Genomic DNA, 18,225 nt, shown 5'->3' with positions numbered 1-18,225 from the left:
AAGCAAAGGTATATATAGTTATTTGCCCTGCCTCCTGTGCAATATTTTAATTTTGGGGGTTTTTAGAAGATAAACTGAATTGCATAATCACTTTTTTTCCATTGGAACAATTCACAGTTTCCTTTCTTATAGTTAACATCACTTTCAGACTCTTTCTGATGAAGATATATGTGGTTGAAAATGAACAACGGTTATGTTGAAGACCTTGATATGTGCATGCACAGATACATAACCCCTCTTCAACATATGAAGAAATATCAATTTATTATCATCTAGCAAACTCTAGGCACATATTCTTTTCTAAAATAAAGAAATAGTTTTGGATTTATCTAGTTTTTGTTAGATTATCTAGTTTAAGGTTTGTTCTTCTGTTCTGCATATGTCACAATTAGTATCAGGAATTTGTGCCAATCATGAAATTTATATTTGTTTGTGTTTACAACTTTTTCTCCAATGCATTGATTCTCAATCCTATCTTGTCTAATATGTTAACTCATCCAACACAGTATTCTCTTTTGCCACATTGAGCTTATTCTCTAGTTGGCTCCCTTTATGAGTGTTAATGCCAAAAAGGTATAGCTCTGGCTTAAAGGAAAAATTGGAGATATCATCAAGCTGGTTAATTTGAGGCTTTACTTGTTCACAAGGTGGTGAATCTTCTTCCTACTATCATTTAGCAACTGGTCCCATTTACATGCTTTAAACAAATGATATTAATGAGTTAATAACACCAACAATAATGTTTAGTTGAAATGGAAGAAAAGAGGATCTCTTAGGTATAGATAAATGTACAGGAACAAGTATGAGTCTGGTGAATCTGGCCAACATTGATGAACAGGACATTCAAAGTGAGCAATTTCAACATGTTGGTTAACAGATTAAAATTAAGTTGAGTAATACATAAAACAGAACTCATTCTAACCAATTTAAAACAGACTAAATGGAAATCTGCGGGTTGACAATAACAAATGTGCCTCAATCTGCAAGGTGTGTCTTGTGAATTTTATGAAACATTATATGGACATTTTATGTACTTCTATTATGAACAGCATAAAATTCAGCAACATAACCAATTCAGAAAGAGTTATGAGCTAGAGAAATCTTCCACATTGAAACACTATAGCAGCTCCCAAAGCCTCCACAAGACTATCCTTAAAAATAATAATAATAGTATTAGAAGAACACCAGTACCTATTCCCTATTATCTCTTCACTCTGCACACCATGAACCCTGGTTAATCTTAATAACAAACTTCACTACTTGTCCATTAGTTACAACCCCTTTATTTTCACAGGGGAAAACTCATAATAGGCTTTACAAGGGGAGATGCAGATGGGATAAGGAAATGAAAAAGGGGAGAGCGTGTTGCTAGACATTAAATCCGAACACCTTAACCAATTAAATCCGAACACCTTAACCAACTATTAACCAACTAAATAGTCACGAAGCTAGATGATGATTACTCCGTATCTTAAGCAAAGCGACACCGTTTTATACTCACTTGATACGCATCGATTGTAAGTTGCAAATTCTGATTCTCGTATTGTATTGATTTTGGTTTTCTTCCTCCCCACCAATTTTTATACCTAATAATAACATTCTCCATTTTTATTTATATTTTAGTATGTGAAGCTTCTGTTGTTGTTTGAATTCATGTTTTTCATTGTTGTTATTTTATTGGGTTGATGCCTTACTTCACTTAATCTACTTCTGTTGTGTTGTGTGTGATTGTGGAAAAATATTTATTGTGAATGTAGTAACGAAGAAAGGAAGGATTAAGCATAAAAATAATATATAATTTAAGTGAACACAATTTAAAATTTACGCAACCATTCATTCTCATTGGGTAATCTACAGAATAATTGTACAAATCAAATGTTGAAAAGGACAAAGTATAGATAACAAAAACCAAACATTTTCAACAAAAATAAAATTAAAACATACAATTTTTCTTCTGTATTTAAATTGAAAGTGTGGTTCACTAATTGATTCACGACATTCCTATATTTCACAGTTAGTTTAAAAAATATATATAATAAATGATAAATTTATAATTAAATAAAATACAAAAATAATGAAAATAATAATATTGAAAGTTATAAGATAAGAGCAGAAAAAAAATTAAATATATATAATTCATTTCATAAATATTTTTGGTCTTCATGTGATGAAGCATAAGACATAAAGAGCATGATAAAATACATAAAGAGCATGATAAAATACACAAAAGAAAGTAAAGTATTCGTCATAAGACATAGAGAGCATAACAAAATACAAAAAAAAAAGAGTAAAGATTAAAAGCGAATACCCACAAATAAAGTAATCTAAAACTTTACTAGTATAAAATGATAATTTTTCTACTAAGTGAAATGAAAATTATAACAATAAATAATATTTAAACTATTAAAAAAATATACATAACTTTTATAAATGGTTATATGACTTATATCTATATGTATAGTAATATAAATATAAGTTAAATTTATAATTTTCAAACATTATTGTATTATAATAAAAATAGTTTTCATTTAGTACTTTATCTATATAATTTGCTTGAATAATCTTTTTCTATAATATTTATAAGAGAAAAACAAAACAAAATTATAGTTAGTTAGAATGGTAACCGAAACATCATACTTTTAACCATTACATACACAACAATAAACTATATTCTTTAGTTTTCTTTTCTAAAGCACATGTCACATTGCTATATACTAATCCACTTATCACACACACAAAACTAAACTGGTAGGCTATATAAAACTTGTTTTAGAACTTATAAAAAGCAATAAAAAACAATGGAATCTTATTGGATTTGCTTTAGTTCACTTATCTATAAATGCCTAAGCTCTTTTGATAACAAAGTAAATTTACAATATTTCATATTTAAGAAAAAAATGAAATAAAATATTGTGATGAGATGGTTCCTTCCTCGACATGAGTCTTCAATTAGAGATTGTATAGTAAAACTGGTTCTCAATATATCATTTCTCTCTTCAATATCTGCTAAACAAATCGACTTTCATTTTATTTGAGGCTTCCAATTTATTTTTCAACCCGATTTCCCTTTTATTTAAGGCTTCCAAATTATTTTTCAACTTGGCTTCCCATTTATTTATGGCTTCCATTTTATTTTCCCCTTCCTCTTTTTCATCTTCCACTTTCAAATATTCTTTTACCATCTCTTGAATTTTCAAAATTCTTTCTACCTGCTCTTCTATTTCTTTCTGTCATTCACAAAAAAACCGTATCAAATATAAACCATAAGAAAACAACTTCAGACAAACATAGTCATAATCAAGTTGTTTCATCACACCAAAGAATCTATTCTTATTGAAAACACCATAACATATATTCGCATGCACATAACATATCTTTCTTTATTGACAAAAAGTGGAGTATAAATAATGGATCTCCATGCAATAGAGATCTGTGAGTGATAGTTGTAGGTAATAGAGATTCGTGGAGAATAGTTGGTGGGTAATAGAGGTACGTAAGTAAAAGTTGGTAGGTAATAAGATCTGTGGATAATAATTGGTAGGGAAAGCTGAATTTACCTACGGATTCAGAATCTGTGAGAAATGTCTATAGTAATGTTGTTTGTAGGTAATGCTGAATTTACCTACGAATTCAGATTTATGAGTAAAAATCCATAAATAATACTAATTCTTTTTAGTAATTCTTGAACGGAATTCTTATATTGACTTTACGAGATTGGATTCATTGCTTGCTGTAGATGTAGATTCAGAGAGAATTGAAGAGATTAAATGAAATACGAAATTGATCTATCATACTAACAGTAATCAGAATAAAATATATTTTTGGATTTTATTTTTCAAAATTTTATTTCCAAAACAGAATAAGAAAACATATTTTTTAATTATAAATCTATAATTTCAAAATGAAGGGCAATTTAAATTTTTTAAAATTAATTAAATACAGTTCAAAATCATTCGATGCAAATAATATAGAACATAAGTAAAGTTCATATATGATTAAAATGTTCCATAAAAGTCCTTTAGGGAAATTATTTTTCTTGAAACTTGGGATATAGGATAGTATAATGGTTGAAACTTGGGATATAGGATAGTATAAAGCTTGAACATTTTTCAGGTAGAAATAAAGTTGGTTATATTTTTGAATTTATAAATTATTAATATAATAATGGTATGAAGATGAATTTAAAGTAAATTATATATTTACTTTAAATTCATGTCTTTTGATATTTTTGAAGGCTACTGAATGCACCTCTCCTTCTCTGAATGCACATCCCCTCCTCTCATGCACCTAGCACTTTTCACCTTTCATACTCATGCACCTTTCACCTTTCAGACTCATGCACCTAGCACTATTCATACTCATGCCCCTAGCACTCTTCACACTTACTTAAACTTCACCACCCACCCACATACTCACACTCCATTCCATACTGTAGACACACTCCATTCCATACGGTAGAAAAAATGAATTCCGGTGAAAACTACGCAGAGATGATTGCAAAGTTGGAAGAGGAGAAGGCCGAGCTGACTATGCACCTGAACCAGATCGTACTGCACAGGACCAGTCAGCCAGATTATAATGTCTATCTCGCACAATTTCACATTTTCCTATTGCACTTTCACTTCTTTCTTTTGTATAATTATTAATATATGATGAGCTTTTTTGTGGCAGAGTTTAGAGGATGGAGCCAGACTCAGACAGATAGAATATAATGCCCATATCGCACAGGTGAACTCCACTTCCACTTCTTTCCTACTCCACTTTCACTTCTTTCTTTCTTTTTATATGATTATTAATATATGATGACCTTTTTTGTGGCAGGGTGAAATTCGAATGAATGAAGCAATAGTAAGTAATACAAACGAACAACGTGCTGTCCGAGAAAGACAGGAAAAAGCTCAGAATGAGCTTGCACAGATGTATCAACAAAAAATAAGAGAGATTGATCAAAATATCATAGAACTTACTAGGAGGATGAGGGGGCTTTAGTTTCTGTTTTAATAAGAGAGATTCAACAAAGTATCAGAGATCTTAATATGAAGCCTTTAGTTTCTGTTTTATGCTTTATGCTCTATACTTTATGTTTTATGGTGTATTGCTTTTATGTTTTATGTAACACTTTTAAAGATTAATATAAAAGATGTTTTATGTTTTATGCTTGTTGTACCACTTTATTATTATTGTTATAGTTTGCGTGAGATTTGTCAAATGAGATGTTAGTTATTAACAATTTAGATGGATTAATTTATGTTTGTTAACATGACAGAAAAAATATTTATAATATCAATACTTGAAAAACTAATGAGATTATCCAAAATTAAAAAAAAAAGATAAATTGTTTTGGTCAATTAGAAACGGTATTCCAGAAGCAATAATAAGTTATTTTTTATTCAAATTTATATGTAAAAATCTGGTATTGATCGAGATAATGGTGATTAAAATGGAGGAAGAAATAGTAGTAGTTGGTGGCAATGGCGGAAGAGAAGGTGAGGAGAGACGACGGAACTTGCCGTAGGCGTGGTGGCACAACAAAAGTGGCTCATAAAATTCTGCATTCAATTCTCTATTGGCTAGTTGGACGGTGAGCCATGCCAAGAGAATGAATCTTTTGGATTTCATGCCAATTTGGATTTAATGCACGTCCAATTAAACCCCACCTAGTTTGTGAATTTGTGATGCAGTTTTCAAATATGATGCTCCAAATGCCACAAGTTTCCCACACAGTGTGTACATGTTCAAGAGTTATGGGAGCTTCTTGAAATGTGACATAAAAAAGGCTAAGATGTTGTCAAGTCCCATGCAAGGTGGAGGAGAGGGGTTCAAGTTTGTGTTGAGGAAGTGGCAGCCACATTTCTTTGCCTGTGGTGAGAGAAATGGCTTTCATTGCAGCAATGGCACCATGAACTTTGCTGTCATGCCAATGTTTCACCCCTTCTGGAAGTGGCCATGATAGACCTGCACCAACTATTGCACCTTCTTGTTTTTGTTTTTCTTATCATATGTCTTGTCTCAAGTTTTTGGCAAAAAATAAATTATCCTGTAGTTTCAAATTGATTGTTTTTCATAAAAAAAAAATATTATCAGCAAAGAATAAATAAAATTAAGGGATACTTCAAGGATATCCCAACTCATATACAGTACTCAGAATAAAACCAACCAGAATGGAAGCTCTCCTTTATGGTTGGGGCAGAACCACCTTAAAGAGAGAGCACCAAACCCAAAAAATAAATAATCAACAGGTTACCTCAAAGCAAACTCAACTTTACCGAACTCCCAGGACAGAGGCCACCTACATTCCCCTCGCCATGCGACTTCACACATAAGGAGAGCCGCTACCTCAATCGGCGATCTTGTTGATCTTTGCATTACTTCGGCTACCACCGACTACAGACAATGGAACAACCTCTTCATCGATCGCGTTCTTGTTGACCTATGTTGAACGCCGCTTCATCAACCGACGATCATGTTAAACTGTACATACCTTCGACGACCACCGACTACGCACGCAGTGATCACCGTTACATCGACCAGCGATCGTGTTGACATTTCGACGACCACCGACGCACGCATGGAGATTGTCGTACCTTCGACCGGCGACCTCCACTTTGACTACCACCGATTAATCGCATGGAGATCTTCGTTCCATCGACCGACGACCATAACTAAGGCGACCACCGACTATTCGCATGACATGGAGACGGCGATCATGTTGACATTTCGACGACCACTGGTGGTACTTTTTCAGTATTGTAATGCACTTTGGTGAAAGATTATAAAGAGCACTTATAAGGAGTTGGTTGTTTGTACTTAGCCTTTTAAACAAGGAAAATTATATATGGAGAACTAATTTCTATTTGATTTTTCATAATAAAATATTAAATTGAATTTTGTTACCAAATATGTTAACAAAGTACAAAACATGAAGAAATTGATTGAATTTTTGTTAGTTAATGTTGTGGTCTTAAATTTATTTTAGTATAGTCATTAAATCATGGTAGAAGTAATGATCCATCACCAATTGACAAAAGATAATCAATTGAAAGGAAACAAGACTTATTATCAATTTAATTTTTTTTTTCATGTAATTATTTTAGTACTTTTAAAATAATGTAATTCTTTTTTATTAATATTTGACAGAACTATTTTGAGATACTTTTTAGAGCTTAAAACAAACAATTAATGAATTAATAATGTATTTTTTAGTTTGTTTTTTATGACTTACTTTGACTTTTATATCTCTTAATTGTTTTTTAGAGTAAGAATTTGTTTGAAATAAAATGTAAAATAGAATTTTATTTTTTTACCGTATATAGATTGAGTTACCTCTTAAATAATTCACATTTATTTATTATTTTAATAAATAAAAAATTCTGAGTGATTAAAATGTTCTTGAAAATAGAAACCAAACAGAACCCTAGTAAGATCTTGGCGCCGTTTCATCTCAATTTCAAAATCAGTTCATCGTAAAAACTAAAAAAACCAGAAACAGAAGGAAAGAAAGAAAGAGAGTGAAGGAAGAAGCAATGGCGGCGCGTGCGATCTCGCAGGAAGCATTCGAAGAAATGGTGAAAGAGAACATCGACGACCTCGGCATGGACCCCACGGAAGCTCTTCAAGACGCCATCCAAACCCTCACTCTCCAAGGCGTCGATCTCTCAGGTTCCTCTCTCTTCTCACCTTCTTCTCACCTTCCCGATCCCTCAACGACGTCGTTTTGCAGGCATCGTCACCTGCGTCCCCGGCCAAACCAACCCCGTCATCGACTGCTTGGACCGCTTCAAACTCCTCCAATCCCAACCCGACGATAACCAACTCGCCACAGCGTTTAACGCGCTTCACGAACTGTGTTCCAATCCAAATCCGAATGCTAATTCAAATGCTGCAATTGCGACCAGAAACGGCGCCGTCGAGTTAGCTTGTTCGCTCTGTTCCAAAATCCCGCGCGCCACCGGATCTCGCGTGCTCCTTCTCTCCGCTTTAAACGCATTGTCGTCGTTGCTTCACGGTTCTCACTACTCGCTTATCAACCGTCTGTTCTGAATTTCGCTCTTTAAAAGCTGATTCTCTCTGTCGTTTCAGATGTTCAGAGTACGGGCGCGTTTCAGCGGTGTGACGGACCCGTGATTGTGATTGGTTTTCTGGCTGATAATAAGCGCGATGTGGAGGTCTTGAGCAGTGGATTTCGCGTCGTGGCTTCGGCGGTCACCGGCGATGAGATCGTGAAGGAGTCGTTTATGGAGTTGAAGGTTGATGAGCTGGTTTTGGAGATCTTGTCGTTGCATAAGAACAAGGTGATCCAGAGTTTGTATGACGCGGTTCGCGCGCTTTTGACGCCGGATGACAATCGAGTCGTGGCTTCTCAGGTAAGTTCGGCTGCTTGAGAATATCTTAGGCTATGTTTGGTTTACCGTTTGGTCACTTCAAATTTACGTTTTCTCCGAATACTCAGTTTGGTTGTAAGTTCGATTTTTCCATAAAAGTACGTTAGCATAGTACATTTGGCCTGAATCCGGGTTTCAATTGAAAGTAATATCAAGGTTGCCTTTGCAAACTCAGGTAGCAAAATGAAATCCACTCAAACTTAATTGTCCAAGCTTTAATCCAAACATGCACTTAGTGTGTTTATTATTAGGGATGTTGAAGAAATTTGGTAAAATTTATCCCGGACACTTAGTGCTAGAGAAAGATGTATAGACATGGTAAGTAATATAATGTCATAAGGAATATGATATGGTACGACGATAGATAGCGAGAAGTGAAAGATGTCAATTTTGTGTTTGTAATTTAACCGGCGTCCATGTATACTTTCCCTTGTTTGGTTGGTTGTAGGATGTGTTTATAGTTTTTCTTGAATTCTCAAGTAATTGCAAGAAGAGTTTGATTAGAATGCATCGATGGGGTAAAGGTTTTGTACACTTTGATCTAATAACATATTCTTATGTATAATAACTTTGTTGACTTCTTTCAATAATTATCTTAAAATTCATGCACAATTAGCGTTTGTTCTTCAGCATGTGTCCATACATCATTACTTTTGTTTGGGTATTGGAAACAATTCTAGTTTTTCATAAATTCACCAATAATTACAAAAAGAATTTAAGTGTTTATTACACTGTCTTTCATCTAATCACATAGTTCATGTAAAATAAGTTTGTTGACTTTTTTTAATAATTATCTTGAAAGTCGTGAATTTCTAATTGATTACAACAACAAGAAAGCCTTACAAAAAATGTTTTTGAGATTTTGCGACACAGATCACACCTGCCATTTGGCTCAGTTAGAGACTGAAGTTTCAGAGTTTTGTTTTACTATCTTGAAATGTTTATAGTGGCAGTTTGTTAAAATTAAACCCTTACAAAAAGTTTCAGTTACTTTTACTTTATTTTTTTTAATGATGAATAACAATGATGTGTTTAATTTTGATTGTAGAAATCATTTCTAGTTTTTAATGGATTCACAAGTAATTCCAAAATAGGATTTTACTTATAATGTGGTACAACTAACTAACTAGTACCAAGAGTAGAAAGAATTCACTCAACAATACACAAGAGTTAGAGATAGAGAGAAAAATAGAACTCTTATTCTGTATTGATTACTGAGAATTCAAGAGTCTCAGCACTCTCCTCACAATGGGTTTCTAAAAACTGCTCCTGCAGCATTTACATTGCTATTTATACCATTAGTTAACTATTAACTGACTTGTAGGTCAGTTGGGTTTGTTACTTTAGTAATATTCCCCATGTTCTAACAGAGCTCATTGACACCGCAAAAGTTTCTTATAGTATCATCCATTAACGTGTAAGTTCATTCACTTTTATAGTAGTTACATAAAGATAATTCTAATTGGTTGACAGTGATAAAGTTTTATACTGAACATTCGTTATGCTATTTTTACTTTATGTGCTGTTTTCAAACATATCTGTGGGATGAATACACGAAACAATGAAAAAAGAAAGCAAAATGAAAAGAACAAGGCTTTTTGTCATTATTTGAAAAATTGAAGATGGGGAAATTTTTCAGACCAAATACTCCCAGTAGTGTCATAGGTGTTCGTGTACACAGACACACGAAAATAAAGAAATAAATAATGCAAAGTTAGGAACTTAATTTGGTGAATAGTGAATAGGGGATTTCAAGTTCATGTCTTTCAAAATTGTAAATTTGCTATCATTTCAGTTATGTGTACATCATGACAAAAGTATTGGTTTTGATCTGTTTTCAGGTATATGGTTATGCACGGAAATTTGCCAAGATAGGAATTGCAGAAGCCCTTGTGGATTCTCTGAGTGCAGGAGGGCTTTGCTCAAGTGACCTAGTTTCAGCCTGCACCACTTTGAAAGTCATTGCTGTAAATGTAAGTGAAGTAATATTCAATCCTACATTGAGTATGGAAAATTGTGTTTGCATTGAAAGACCAAGAGTTTTTATGGACTGTCTCTCTGTGTATGATTCCAAGGGTTGAGTTTTTTATTGATTCAGATGAGGCAACAAGGTGGACATGTTAGTGGAAATTAAACTTTGGGCTAATGGTGGGTGTATTTGCCTGTGTATCTTTATACACGACTTGCAGTCACATTGGTCAATTATTAGGTGGCTTTTGCTTTTTATCCCTATTAGACTCAATGTTTACGTTTGCTGCCTTGTTGAGTATGAATAGTAAAATCAACTCCCTGTGTGTATACTTGGGAGGAGGAGCAACCAATTACAAGAGTAATACTGATAGAATGAGAAAGGAGGCAGAGTAATGGAATCAGAAAAGTTAGCTGCAGATGGAGAGGATGAATAGAGTTGCATCATACAATCCTCCTCCTCAACAATTTCCCTTTCCCTTTCTTATGCGCCCAACCCTTTACATATTTTCTCCAGTTAGAGTTGGTTATTTTCTGTCTGGTTGCCTAACTGTCCCATTTCACTATTTTCTGTTGACTCATCATTCCCATGGAATATTTCATTCTTTGGCTTCATTACAGCATGTTGTGTTAGCCATACTAACATTTTCAAACTGAAGACTTGCTGACACAAGTATGCATGACCTCTTGTGTTATCTTTGTTATTTTATGTTGCAGGATGAAATATGTAAATCCATTGCTGAGAAAGGTGGTATCGATGCAGTACTCAGATCTATAGATGACAGTGGTGAACAAGGCAACAAAGCTGTGGCCAAAGTTTGTTGCTCATTACTTTCAAAGGTATAGGTTGAAAATGTTTCTCTGGACAGGTCACCTTGTCATTTGTTTATTATTATTAATTTTTTATAATTTCTCATAGCAAAATAATATGATTTCCACTGCTAGTGGTTCTTTGTAGGGTTTGCATTGTCTCTTTCTCTGTTGTTTTTTATGGTTGTCCAACATTTTCTTCTTGAGCTGAAAGTTTATAGTGTGTTATAATTTCTATCACTTGGATTTGAGTGTGCTTTGTTTTTGCCCTAGATAAATCCCTTGCATCCTTTTAAAATAAAAATAATAATGTGAATGCTACCCATTTTTTGGGAATATCTAGCTGATGAAATTCACTTGGCTTCCATAAAATCAGGAGCTGGAGTTTGCAGTAAATAGTCTCATAAATTTCCAATTCAAACACAATTTCCACTCATTAATTTTTATATGATATGAATCATGTAGTTGAGTAATGTAGGTAAAACTGAAATGGCCTTAAACATATTCAGTATTTTATTGCTTCTAACTTATAAGGTTTAAACAAAGCAGAGTCTACCCACTATGTATGACATCTCATTTGCTTGAAAGTGAATTACATTGACACTCCTGAAGTTCTGTAAGATTGCACAAAACTCCCCTATCTTTGTTTACCCTTACGCTAACTGATTTGTTTGAAAAATATTACAGACCCTTTTTATACATAACACTAACTTCCCTTCATTTTTAAAAACATCACTCGGTGTCCCTCTGTAAGTGATTGTAATGTGGTCCAGTGAGGGAATGAGCAGCTGGCACAGAAGTTTGTTTCAACTCCAGGAATCTAGAAGGAGCAGCTGGCTGAAAGTAACTAACTCTCTGTGGAAGGATTTTGTGTGGGGCTGAGGTAGAAAGGAAATAGGAGTTAGCGTGAGGTTGCATGATGTGTGGATTTGTCTAATTCCTTCTCTGAGCTTTTCTTCTTCTAAGATTCCTCCCTCCGTACTGAGTTCCTTTTCTATTTCAGCATTATTTCCTTTTAATTGTACTCTTTTATGCACTTCATTCCAGTACACATACTGATAAAGAATGTTTTATGAAGTTCAGCGCGTTCAATAAAAATTCTAGCAGTTTTTTTTTTTAATTCATGTGAAATTGGTACTGTTACATGGGTTCTTTCATTGTTTGTGCTATCTCATGAAATCTCAGAGGTGTGTGTAATTTACTATTTACTTTAATTGGATGATTTTTTTTCATTTCATTAAGTTAAATGACTTTTTTTTTTGTTTAATTGATCAGTTAGCAGGAAGTGACATGAACAAGAGTGAAATTGTTGGGAAAGGAGGAATGGATAAGCTGATCACACTTTCAGCCAGATTTAATGATGACCCTTCTGTTTTGCTAGAGGTGAGAATCTGCAATATCTGTTTAGGGAGCCAGTGTAAAATCAGTGTCAGAGTAAAACATCCCGCTCCAAGTATTGAATTGATCTTTTTGGGCACAGCAATTTCGTTATAATAATCCCAATAGGTATTAGTCAATTTGACAGGGGCTGTTGAAGTATGTAAATGATGTAATCAGGATTTGTAATGTAGTAGTTATTGGGTTCAGACTCCTAATACATTTGATCATGTTATTGCCTGCCAACATTTATAAAAAATTATATCAGACATATCCTGGACCGAATTTTCTCTATAAAATTCGTGGTTTACTTGTTTTCCTTTCAATCTGTGTATATATGTGCATCTTGTACCTGTTTTGATTCTGTTGTTTTTATTCGTGGCACAGATTATGTCTGTTATTTCTGTGCTTTGTTTACGATTACCGGAAAACGCAACCCGTGCCGTTGAAGCTGGTGCTGGTGAGCTAGCCGTTCAGGCCATGCAGAAATTTCCAGCAGCACACCAAATGCAAAGAAACTCCTGTCTTATGATCAGAAATCTAGTAGTGAGAAATCCAGAAAACAGGCAAGTTTATGATTCGTGATATTTATTATGCAAGACGTTTAATCATACACTGCTTTGCATTTTTCTTGTTTTCTCGTTTGGAGTCTTGTAGTCTTTGCCTTTTAGCATTTACTATGAATGTAGTTTTAAAAACCGGAACACAGTTGTGTTGACCTGGTAATTGACCAGGTAATTGGTCCGTTAATGTTAAAAGCCAGACCATTTCCGAAATGGTTCAAAACTGGGTTGAACAGTGTTTTCAAAAAATATTTTTACTTGTTTTTAAAAATTTAATCTTAACATTTTTATGACAAATAAAAACATATTTTAGTAAGGATTACACATGCCTAAATTATTTTATCAATAATAATATTTTTTTATAAAGTATATAATTTAGTCATTTATATTAATTTACAATTTTTAGATCTTGATTCCTTATAAATTTTTTTATAATAATTTGTCATATTTTTTTTCATTTTAGATGTAAAATTGTTATTGTTAATAGATCTTGCTGTATTTCATTAAAGATTAAACTTAGGAGTCATGAAATGTTTAATTTGATCTTTGACATACATTAAATATTTTGCTTTTGACAACATGTATAGATTAAATATTAAAAACCCGTAAAATGATGTTTTTATTTTAGTTATAAAATTATATTTTTTTAGTAATAGTTTGTGTTATTTAATTCATAATCAGTTTGACCACTTTGAACATCTTTTGTAACCAAATCAATTATTGATTCGGTTTTTAAAATGTGACATTGCTAGAGACAGAAGAATGTGAATCCTAATACCTTGTTGCAAATTTTGTATTGGACAGAACAATCTTGCTTAATAATGGAATTGAGAAATACATAAGGAAAGCCAAGCAAACACATAGCAACTGTAAGGATGCTGCCACCGATGCGTTGAGGGATTTGGGCCTTGATAATTACAACTTGTAGTTGATAACTTTTTTACCTCTCTGTTGTTTTACACAGTAATACCCATGAATATTCTTTTATTTCCCAAGCAAAATAGTGAGTGTATGACTGTGTGTATATTGTAATTGTCTCTATTCTACAAGAATATTCTCAATTTGCGGAAACAAACAGAGCCTGAACCTAATACTGTACTTTTTATCTATCATATAGCTTCGTCCGAGATCCAATCCAATGGTTATAAGCGATTCATATTCCAGTGTTATCGAGGTAAGCATCATCTTCAATTTTTTCTTCATGTCCAGCATCCACTCTTTGCTTCCCTTCTCCATCCATCTTTTCAAAATACTGGTTTGGTATTTATTTAAAATCTTTCGCATCAAGAACTATGATTGATGACAGCACCAAATGCCAAAAGTCTAAAACTTTCTGTAACTACAAGAAATGGTCTCGATGGAAGGATTATGTGAAAGGATTTACATATTTAACTTCTCAATTAAAATTTGTAGAAATCATAATTTTTATAACGAAATATTTTTAAACACAATTATATTTACAATTTACTTAAAAATCACAACAAAACTTTAGTAAAATTTGTTCGAAGAAAAACTAAAATGATTAATTTTATCTAATCTATATCACACCTACTTAAAGTATTTTACAAAAGTAAAGGAAAGAAAATTTAAGTTTTATTATTCACAAGTTTATGATCTCATTTATGTTCACTTGTAATGATCTACCATCCAAACAAGATGTTGTAAATAATTCTTTTAGTAATTTATGTTAGATAGTTAGTTGTTAACTAACTGTTTATAGTTTATAGTAGTTATATAAGTAGTAATGGTGTACTGTGATACATGTGTGAAATGTAAATTATCATATCGAGTATCCTGTAAATTATTATAGTAGTTTATAGTAGTTATATAAGTAGTTCTCTTTCCCTTTTCTTCTTTATTCCTGTGAATGTGTTTACTGTGTCTAACAAGTTATAAAGAGAGCAATTTTGATTGGGGACCTGTATGCGATGCTATATGAGCTTGTGAGCTATATTTTTCCGTGTGAGAAACCTTTTGGCATGTGGGTTTTCTATTTGTTTCTACAAATCATTTTGGTGTGGAATTCAACAAGGTTTAGAGTGTGAATCATGGTAGGTTCTAATAGGTTTTTTCCTACCAACTTGTCATTTTTTTATGGTAAGGGCTTTGATAAATGGAGTGTCAAAAAGGGTATTATCTTTTATTTCCTGGAAGTGTTGAAAATTGTAAAGAATGGTGTTCAAGAATTGGAAGAAGGTGCTAAAGAGGTTCACAGGAATTTAAGTAAAAAGATGGCAAAGCTCTCTTCTTGATCCATCAATTTGTGGATTTTGTCAATATAAGTTGTTATGCATGGTTGATCAAGAATCAATAAGTGATTACTTTAATACAATTCAAGTGATACTCTCAACTTAATGAAAGTATGTGGTGAGATGTTTTCATATTAACAAATAATTGAGAAGGTTATAACATGCAAATGCATAACACTATTTTCAAAATTACCAAACATAACTTAAATTTCAAATTATTAAACCAAGCTTAATTTGGATTTAACTTAGGAATACAAGTTAATATATAGATATAAACTCATAAATATTATTAGATCACTTAAATTATTAATTATTTGAAATATAATTATACTAAAATCTAAATTATTGAGCACCAGAATTATTTTTTCTAAAATTTTATATATATTAACAATCTTTTCTCAAAAGTTATCCTAGCTGACTGCATCTTATAAACCAAAGTTTCCAGCTTGCAGAAGAATAAAAAAAGTGCTTTACAACCTGTTTCAAAACAATTATTAGGGTATGTTCTTATCATTTTTTTTAAAATATTTTTAAGAAAAAATACTTTTTATGTACTAAAATTAACTTACTGATGAAAATTAGTTTAGGTGAATGAGAGAAATTTTGTAGATTAGTCTATGATTTAGTTTTAGTTTATAGAATGATTTATAGTGTTTATGAAGATTAAAAAATAAGTGGTCTTGGTTCAAAAATAGTTTAGTGGTTACTTTTAGATATTTAATAAAAAAAATTATATTAATAAAAAAAATATTTTAAATAGGAACATATCACTAATAGAAAATCATTAATTAGTTTCTATATTAATTAAATTAGATACTATTTTAAAGACTAAAAAAATTATTGGTTTCTAAATTACTTTTTATTATTAATAAATAGTTTTTAAATTGGTATCTAATTAGTTACATAAATTGGTATATAAAATTTTGGTATCTAATTAGATATCAATTTAGAAATCATTTATCAATATAATTTAGATATCAATAATTTATTTAATCTCTAAAATAATATCTAATTTTGTAAATACAACAACTAATTATTTTTAGTCTTTAAAATTGATTTCTATTTTTTTATTTTTTTATTCAAGAGTTATTTTTATAATAGTATTATTGATATAAATATCTACTTATTTTCTTATGACTATTTTTTGTTAGAAAATTTGGCCGATTACTCAATGAGATTCTTTTTTTCTCTACCACAAGTTAATTAAAATAACCTTTGTAATTATTTTCAATTCCAATGATTATTTTAAAAATGTATAACAAATAAATAAACTAATCACTAACACACGTTTTTAAAGCACTTATTGTACCATAGCAAAGGACAAGGGTTGTTTTTGTCCTTAGGGAAAAAGTTGAAGAATTATGTAATTAACAAGTGTTAGTGAATGTTCCATCGCAAAGATTCTGAAAGCACGTTAAACACAATAAAATTTCACATAGATTTTGGGACAAGCTAAGATAAGATATGCACAAGTTAGGTATAGAAATTAATATATATTTGAACATGTATTGGGTATTGGTGGGTGTAGTTGGCTTCTTCTGCCAAACGCATCTCAACGTGTACACTTTTTTTTGGTGTCATTTCCTTCTTCATACTCATACTATTGCGTCTATTATATCTTATATTTTCTTTCTTCTTCATACCACAACATACAAAATATGTTAAGTCAAATTTTATGAAAAAAGTAATGATCTTAAGAGTGATTAGTCAATTTTTTTACACAAACTAATCATAATAATATCTAAACAAAACCTGCTATGATGGATAAGTATGAATTGGTTTGTATGAGAATCTTTCAAGGAATGACTTCTTCTTGGGTGGGACCATCTTTATTGATTTATACCTACAAATATTTGTTTTATTTATTTGCCATGTGATTTGGTTATTTGAAAGAATATATTATTAAAAAATAATTTTAAATCTAACTCAATCTTATGATATTGATTTATAAGGTGAAATTTGTATCCACTTATATATTATTATAAAAGGTTTTTATCTCTAGTTGATATGAGATTTCAACACATGCTGAGATCGGTTAACTTGTGCGTGAAACTATATATTTATTGATGGTCCGATAATAACCTGATAGCAGTTGTTGATATAGGTCTAACACAAACATTCATTAGAATAGACTCTAAATAATTACAATACCATATTAAAATATAAGAAGTAGACTTTAAATATAACTTAATTTTATGCACAATAAAAAATCCTAAACATTCATTAGAATAGACTTCAAATGATTATAATACCATATTAAAAAATAAGAAGTGGACTTTAAACCTAACTTAATCTTTATGTACAATAAAATATTATTATATGAGATATCTAACCTAATAAGATATCTAAGATAACATATTATGCACAAGTTATGTTAGCAAGAATTTGATGCCAACAAACATTTATTGACATGTTTGAAAAACTTCCTTTCTACATTGTGTTGAATATAAGAAGAAAAACCCTCTATAATGATGATATATAATATGGTTTCTCTTAAAAGTAGTGATAGATTTTTAAAATGATTTTTTACAGCAAATATTAGTATAATATTTTTTAAATAACTATGAACCTTAGAATTAATCATGATATAATATTATATGGTATAAGTTTGGAGGTATTAATTATAGGAAGAAGATGAAACATGAGCCTGTGGGCTCCTTGGCTCTGCAAGATTCTTCTCTATTATTTTGTTTGAAAGAGACTGTTTTGTCATGCATCTTTAACAAGATAAACATTGAAAGTTGAAACCAAGTGCATCTATTTCTTAAGAGATCAGAAAAGGGTGGTTTTGTTACACCATCATGACAAGGCTTAGGTAAATGGATAAACTTTCATCAAGAGAATCCAATAATGATATTTAGATCAAAAATAAATATG

General features: G+C 31.6%; 2 protein-coding genes across 2 annotated transcripts; both read left to right on the top strand.

Moving 5' to 3' along the window:
* The first annotated feature begins 4,438 nt into the window (after nucleotides 1-4,438).
* On the top strand, nucleotides 4,439-5,137 carry LOC137805729 (uncharacterized). Its single transcript, XM_090300869.1, has 3 exons — nucleotides 4,439-4,580; nucleotides 4,672-4,728; nucleotides 4,822-5,137. Exons 1-3 carry the CDS (start codon nucleotides 4,464-4,466, stop codon nucleotides 4,987-4,989), a joined length of 342 nt encoding a protein of 113 aa, XP_090156995.1. The 5' UTR covers nucleotides 4,439-4,463; the 3' UTR covers nucleotides 4,990-5,137.
* A 2,276-nt stretch (nucleotides 5,138-7,413) lies between these two features.
* Nucleotides 7,414-14,233, top strand: LOC137806116 (ARM repeat superfamily protein). The gene is made up of 8 exons (XM_068606073.2): nucleotides 7,414-7,659; nucleotides 7,721-8,005; nucleotides 8,080-8,363; nucleotides 10,223-10,354; nucleotides 11,067-11,189; nucleotides 12,435-12,542; nucleotides 12,924-13,102; nucleotides 13,904-14,233. Exons 1-8 carry the CDS (start codon nucleotides 7,524-7,526, stop codon nucleotides 14,025-14,027), a joined length of 1,371 nt encoding a protein of 456 aa, XP_068462174.1. The 5' UTR covers nucleotides 7,414-7,523; the 3' UTR covers nucleotides 14,028-14,233.
* Nucleotides 14,234-18,225: the final 3,992 nt, after the last annotated feature.

Source organism: Phaseolus vulgaris, chromosome 3 (genome assembly GCF_051622355.1).
Source record: "Phaseolus vulgaris cultivar YP4 chromosome 3, ASM5162235v1, whole genome shotgun sequence".
NCBI classification, from domain to species: domain Eukaryota; kingdom Viridiplantae; phylum Streptophyta; class Magnoliopsida; order Fabales; family Fabaceae; genus Phaseolus; species Phaseolus vulgaris.
The sequence above is the reverse complement of the archived record's forward strand: the minus strand, read 5'-3'. Positions and strand labels throughout refer to the sequence as shown.

What these genes read in the sequence shown, in the direction of transcription:
- LOC137805729 (XM_090300869.1), top strand. Translation starts at nt 4,464, where the DNA reads ATGAATTCCGGTGAAAACTACGCAGAGATGATTGCAAAGTTGGAAGAG. An exon ending in CCAGTCAGCCAGATTATAAT is followed by an intron (nt 4,581 to 4,671) that starts GTCTATCTCGCA and finishes TTTTTGTGGCAG; the next exon opens with AGTTTAGAGGATGGAGCCAG. An exon ending in ATAATGCCCATATCGCACAG is followed by an intron (nt 4,729 to 4,821) that starts GTGAACTCCACT and finishes TTTTTGTGGCAG; the next exon opens with GGTGAAATTCGAATGAATGA.
- LOC137806116 (XM_068606073.2), top strand. Translation starts at nt 7,524, where the DNA reads ATGGCGGCGCGTGCGATCTCGCAGGAAGCATTCGAAGAAATGGTGAAA. An exon ending in ATCGAGTCGTGGCTTCTCAG is followed by an intron (nt 8,364 to 10,222) that starts GTAAGTTCGGCT and finishes ATCTGTTTTCAG; the next exon opens with GTATATGGTTATGCACGGAA. An exon ending in ACCCTTCTGTTTTGCTAGAG is followed by an intron (nt 12,543 to 12,923) that starts GTGAGAATCTGC and finishes TTCGTGGCACAG; the next exon opens with ATTATGTCTGTTATTTCTGT.